General features: G+C 43.4%; 1 protein-coding gene across 2 annotated transcripts in view; it reads right to left on the bottom strand.

Moving 5' to 3' along the window:
• The window catches only part of efl1 (elongation factor like GTPase 1), a 150,273-nt gene that overhangs the window by 15,231 nt on the left and 129,042 nt on the right, over positions 1–6,000 (bottom strand). For both annotated transcript variants that reach the window (XM_034226973.1, XM_034226974.1), the window contains exons 18-22: positions 5,166–5,292; positions 4,883–5,009; positions 3,392–3,596; positions 2,044–2,570; positions 930–1,114 (exon numbers count right to left, since the gene is read on the bottom strand). In XM_034226973.1, coding sequence (XP_034082864.1) covers positions 930–1,114; positions 2,044–2,570; positions 3,392–3,596; positions 4,883–5,009; positions 5,166–5,292 — 1,171 coding nt within the window. The remainder of the gene's footprint in view (positions 1–929; positions 1,115–2,043; positions 2,571–3,391; positions 3,597–4,882; positions 5,010–5,165; positions 5,293–6,000) is intronic.

The raw sequence follows: 6,000 nt of genomic DNA, 5'->3' as shown, positions 1-6,000 counted from the left end.
CACAGAGAGCACGCTCAGTCCCCTGCAGCTGTGTGATCACACGTGTGTGTATGCATACAATGGCTTCAGGAAGCTTTTTCCACTGTGCATTGCCTTATTTACAGACGTATGAATCAAGCTATCTCCTCTGGACACAAACGGAGCCCATTCAGACAGGAGGCACTTTGTGTAAACTGGATGAGAAGTCAATGAGGTGTGGACGCTAACACTGAGGAGTGTAAGACAGCAGGTCACAATCTTCCTCCATAAAGGAAACAATGCTAAGCTTCTGTTAAACAGATTTTTTCAAAATGAAGGTTTCTGACCTTATGTTTCTTATGAGTACTAATAAACAAACTCCTGCGTATTAACTAAACATGTATTTTTCTATATTGCTTCTATATAAATACGGACCACTTGTTTAATAACAAGTGATGATGTCAAATTGTGAATATTAAGACAGATGCAGAATGTGCTTACAGTTTTGGAATGTAACTAAGTACATTTACTCACGTGTTGTACTTAAGTTCTATTTGAATATCCTTGTACTTCACTTGAGTAAAGTCTCTACTACATGTATTTAACACTCAAAGCTAAGAGCTTCTTTGTACATATAAAAACAGATGATGTGATGCAATATTGTATATACCCATTATTTTAAGCAAGTATCTCAAATTGGCTCCATATTGACAAACTACTACACAAAATGCATTATCTGACTGGTATTTGCAACTGATACAACAGAATAATGATATTCGAAAACTGTAAAAAAAGAAGATCCACTGACTTGTTTTTACTTTTGATACACTAGTACATTTGACTGAAAATACTTCTGTACTTCTACCTGAGTAACATTTTCAATTCAGAATTTGTACATGTAATGGAGTCTTTTAAGAGCCGCTGTGTACCCCCCCACCCCTGGTATTTGTTATATATGTTTGTAACATCACCTCCCAGTGGCTGAAGACCAGCTGTGGGCTGGCCAATCCGCTGGTCCTCTTGCGGATCTCGTCAGCGAATCCGAAGCTCTCAGCGACGGGCAGCACGGCCTTGATGAGGAACATGTCCGTTCCCTCCTTCATCTCCTCATGCAGGACCCGGCCCTCACGCTTCCCCAGCACCCCGTACACCCTGCCTGGGACAGGGAGACAGCAGGTCAAGACCCAGCTCACACTCAGGTCAGCTGATCACTGGGTTCTAGAAATCATTTTCCAGGTGAAGACATTGTAACAAGCTGAAGTTTTAACTGTAGTCCGATCAATACTGAACTTCTTGAGAAGATTGTAAAACGTATCACATCCCATAATTGGACATTTTCATCCATTTGATTTGAAAGAGGAAGTCAAATGTAGACTGCTTTCAACTCATCCTAGCATTAGGATGTTGTAATTAACAGAACTATAGCATGTTTGGCTTCAGTCAAATGTTGATTTGCTCAATAAACCACAGCAGAAGTTGATTCATTCATCTCAGAATTTGGTCTGCAAAATTCAGAAAGCAGTTTCTTTCTTTAAGTCCATTCTAGAAAACACACTTGTATTTAGCTCACCAAGCAGGTGATCAACGTCTTCTAATCTGACATGCCCGCTTTTTGTCTGAACTTTGTTGGAGACAGACTCCCTTTGGAGGAGATCCTCCTGGTCTAACTCCGACATCAGCTTCGGATGAAATACTACTACCAGAGCTTTACATTTGAAATCATCTTCAAATGTTGAAATGAATCATTAAGAGTTATTACGAATGACTTGCCTACCCCAATGTTTTTTTTTCCCGTTTTAAAATAGAAATAAAACCCATTAAGTTTACCATTTGCAAATGATCACCTCCATTAATCAAAGATAATAAATGTCATATATGAAAGAGAACAATGAGCGGTCAGTGCCAGTGACACAGCAGGCAGCCACCTGGAGTTCAGAGTTCAAAGTATGCAGCAATAGAATTGTTTCACCGTTGTTATAAAAAAAAAAATGAAATCAATAAAAAAAAAATGTGAATGACCAATAACAAAGTGTGTGTGTGTGTGTGTGTGTGTGTGTGTGTGTGTGTGTGTGTCAGCTCCCTCACCCAGCACCTCGGCGGTGGCCATGATCTCACAGGTGTACATGGCGGCCATGAGTCTCTGCGGCTGGGCCTGGAAGGCGTGGCGGCACGCTTCCTTCATGGCGGCGATCAGCTGACCGGAAACCGGCCCGTAGCAGCCGGGGGGGGGGGCCTCCGGTCTGCGCCTGGCCTGGCTGGGCCCTGACACCGGGCCCTCCGCCTTGGCGGGGGTCTCACTGCTCCCCTCCACTTTACAGTCAGCTGGAGCCTCATGGGATACGGAGGCCTCCTCCACAGAGTCCTGATGTTGTGGGGGGGCTGAGGACTGGACGTCCCACCTCTCCAGGGAGAAGCAGACCCCCATCAGCGGCTCCTCGCACATGGGCCCTGACAGGGTTGCGAGTTGGAAGCCGCTGACGATGCTGTTGTCTAAATCTCGAGTGAAGGCGGTCTGAGCTCCGGCCTCAGGGGGGCCGCCCCGACACAGACACTGCCACACGGAGGGCCGCTGGTAGCCCTCCACACTGTTCAGCAGGATGTTGGGACCATATCTGGAACCAGGAAGAGAAACATGATGAATTATTGATACAAATCATTTGTGTTCATACCAACCCCAGGTATGCAGCACAGCCTCATTCTGAAGGAGTATATGAAGAGAGCAGATGATTTAAATCAAATACAATATGTAAACATGAATTAAAATGCTGCATTAATCAATATTTGTTTTTTAGGCCACTTGAATTGAAACAAAAGTTTCTCATCTCACCATCCAGCTGACACAGGGCAACATTAGTTCATGTTCATGCCAGTCTGATATGCCCTCACCTGTTGGCTCTGCACCAACTCCTGAGAGAGATCCGGTGCCATATTTACACTACATGGTGCAACACGGCTCTACTCTGCTCCACCCACACTTTATGGTTTTCAGTTGGCTTGAGTTATGGAAAGCACCTGGTACATTTTTGGTTCCAAGGACAATTATAATATGGAGATCAAACAATGCAGACAATATATTGGCTGGTGAAAATAAAGCGTTTACAATCCTGCACAAAACCACTTTTTTTTTAAATAGCCAGGCTACTGACAAAGGCAACTTCTATTTGGTACATACAGTAGTAGTATAATACAGTATTTAATATCTAAATATATTTATTAAAATAAAGTACATTAGGAATAAAGGACTTTCTTAAAGACCTGGTTCTTACTTTTGAAGTTGAGGTTAATAAAGGTCAAACTTCTTTAAGGGAAAGGTCAGTCTACTCTGTTCTCATTATCAGCAGAATGGTATATTCCATGTGAGATCAAACTGAATATCTACTAGTTTGAGCTTGCTGTGTCTCTGCTTTAAATCTATCCAGAGGGGGGCACAGACCTGCGGGGTCCGAAGGCCCAGATGTGCTCCACAGCACTCCTCCACCTCCGGCCCTGCAGCAGGCTCTCCAGCTGGGCTTTGAACCCAGCGATGGCCTCCAGAGTCCGGGGGCTGACGTCCACACTCCTCCCCTCCCTCAGGGACATGTTCACCTGCTCCAGAGTGCGGATGAGCTCTGTGCTGCTCTCCAACAGAGACGTCACATCTGACAGGAACAGCAACATTACAGGGTTTATTTCATGAACAGTTTTATTTCAGTGGTGCTTAACCCGGTCTCTGACACAGGGAGCCGCTCTTCAGTCCAAACACAACATTCACCAGAGTCATAAATAACTCCCTGATCTGCAGGAGTAAAACCCAGCAGGAGGGAGGTGGAGTCAGAGGACGTGTACACAGAGCCTTTCCTCTCACACGCAAGAACAAGTAGATTTTAATGAGTTAAGATGGATATATTAACGCCGGGATTCCACCGGGTCCGTCTGAGGTTTTGGTCCGGCCTCCTCCGGCGTCATACCCCACCGGGCGCATTTCAGAAGCATTTCAGAAGCGTTTCAGAAGCGGAGCGTCTTGCCTGCCGGCTCGCAGTTTTTGTTGATTTGGGCATATTTCCTGGACAGGCTACTCGGTGCAGACAAAGTTAATAATACTTGTAATAGTCCAGTTATAAACGACATGAATCAAAGATGTGTTGCTGTATTTTAGTGGTAAAAAAATGCATTCATCATCATAATTATTCTATATATATATAAATGACACAGTGCCTGTAAACCGGAGGAGAACTTGAAAGACTACGGAGGGATAGGGTCTGCATTCCAGTGGAATACAGGGGTAAGGTTTGTACAATGGACGGAAAATTGTTGAAAACCTTGGAAATAATTGTGAACTTTATTATTCTTTCTTGCTTGTTTATCATGACTTTTATCAGAATCCTCATTTATGATTAAAGAGGGCCGATGATGCTGTTTGGACTCTTCCCCTCCCTGTAGTGTGTTGTGTTTTTGTCATGGAAATGCTCTGCAAAGGCTAAATCGCAGAACGTCCCCTTTGGATTTGGATATATTGCAGACAAAAATACTTTGTTGCAAACACACGTTTATGATACTTACACGTTTTGTTCAGCAGGATAATCTCCACATATTAACACCACTTGATTTTTGAAGTGTGACTATTAACAAACAACATGTCACTGTGATGAAGTTTAAAAGTCTCATTTAGCAATCGCTGTTGTAATGACACATAGAAGCTTCAGACATTCAACAGTGGGGTATTCACTGACATATGACAAATGTCTTCAGCTTGTCCACAGACCTTAATTCAGGCTTATACCAGAAAACACGCTAACAAAACTGTTGACTTTGAGACGAGGGTAGTGTTGAAATGGTGAGGCATTTCCGGATTGTAGGACTCATTCCTGCACCGCTTTATGGGAAAAGCCCTCAATACTTTGATCTCTTTAAATGAACTTTGTCTGTTGCTGTGTGCGGTTCTTACCCTGGGGCAGGGGGGCGGCCCGCACGCTGACGGAGGCCAGCCGGTTGGGGGTGGTGAGGGTCACCAGACCACTGGGGTCCACTTGGAGCGTGTCAGAGGAACGTCCCTGAGAGGCCTCTTCTTTCACCTAGCAACGCAGACATACACACCAACATATTTCACTGTGATGTGTTATTGTCGTTATGATCCAACCCAAGTATAGTTACACATGTCACTTCAAAACAACTTTAAAAGAAAATATGAAAAGTGTTTTTCTGATGTGGACAGTGTGCTGCTGACTGACCCGGTGGATGGCCACTTTGTGCTGATGGCCCAGCTTTTCATTCACCATGTCCACTTTCGGGGGCCGCACCACTGTTTCTCTGAAGGGAATGATGGGCTTGGACGCGCTGATCTCAATTTTAGCAAACCTTTAAAAAGACAAGTGAGAATCCTGTTATTGAAGCTAATGACGGATCGTTTTGCTTTCCTTTGTCCTCCATCCAGGACAGTTTGGTTTTATTCCAAATCATAGTCATACACATTTTTAAATGGAAACAGCTAATATGGTGATGTTTAGCGTGTTATGTAGACATAAAACAATCAATCCATAATGCCTTCACACAGTAACTATTTGATTTATGATGATGAATATCTTCTCTTTCTATTGGGCAGATAAAAGAGACATTTGGATGCATCACCTTTCGTCCTATATCTTTTTATTTATTTGACCTTTATTTAACCAGGATAGGTCTCATTGAGATTAAAAATATCTTTTTCAAGAGAGTCCTGGCCCAAGAATGGTAAGAGCACAGTTTCAGACAGTTTTACAGTTACAGACAATTAAAAAACACACAATCACAACAGTCATACACCAAGTTTAGCCAAAGCATTTACAGACACAGCGGCCTGCTTCAAGGTCAGTTAAAGTTGCTTTGAGTGTTTCTAATGAGACCAGCTCTCTGAGTTCCAACTCAGTTTGAAGTAGGTTCCAAGCTTGAGGGGCAGCGTAACTGAATGCCCTTTTCCCAAGTTCAGTTAAAAGGAAAAAGTTCTCTGAGCGAAGCCGATAAGATCCAGTGCATTTTCTGTTTATGTACATCCTTAGATAAGGGGGAAGAGCACCAAGAATAGCCTTA

The sequence above is a fragment of the Gymnodraco acuticeps genome, unplaced genomic scaffold (assembly GCF_902827175.1).
Source record: "Gymnodraco acuticeps unplaced genomic scaffold, fGymAcu1.1, whole genome shotgun sequence".
In the NCBI taxonomy this organism is placed as follows: Eukaryota; Metazoa; Chordata; class Actinopteri; order Perciformes; family Bathydraconidae; genus Gymnodraco; species Gymnodraco acuticeps.
This window is presented reverse-complemented; position numbering and strand designations above follow the sequence as displayed.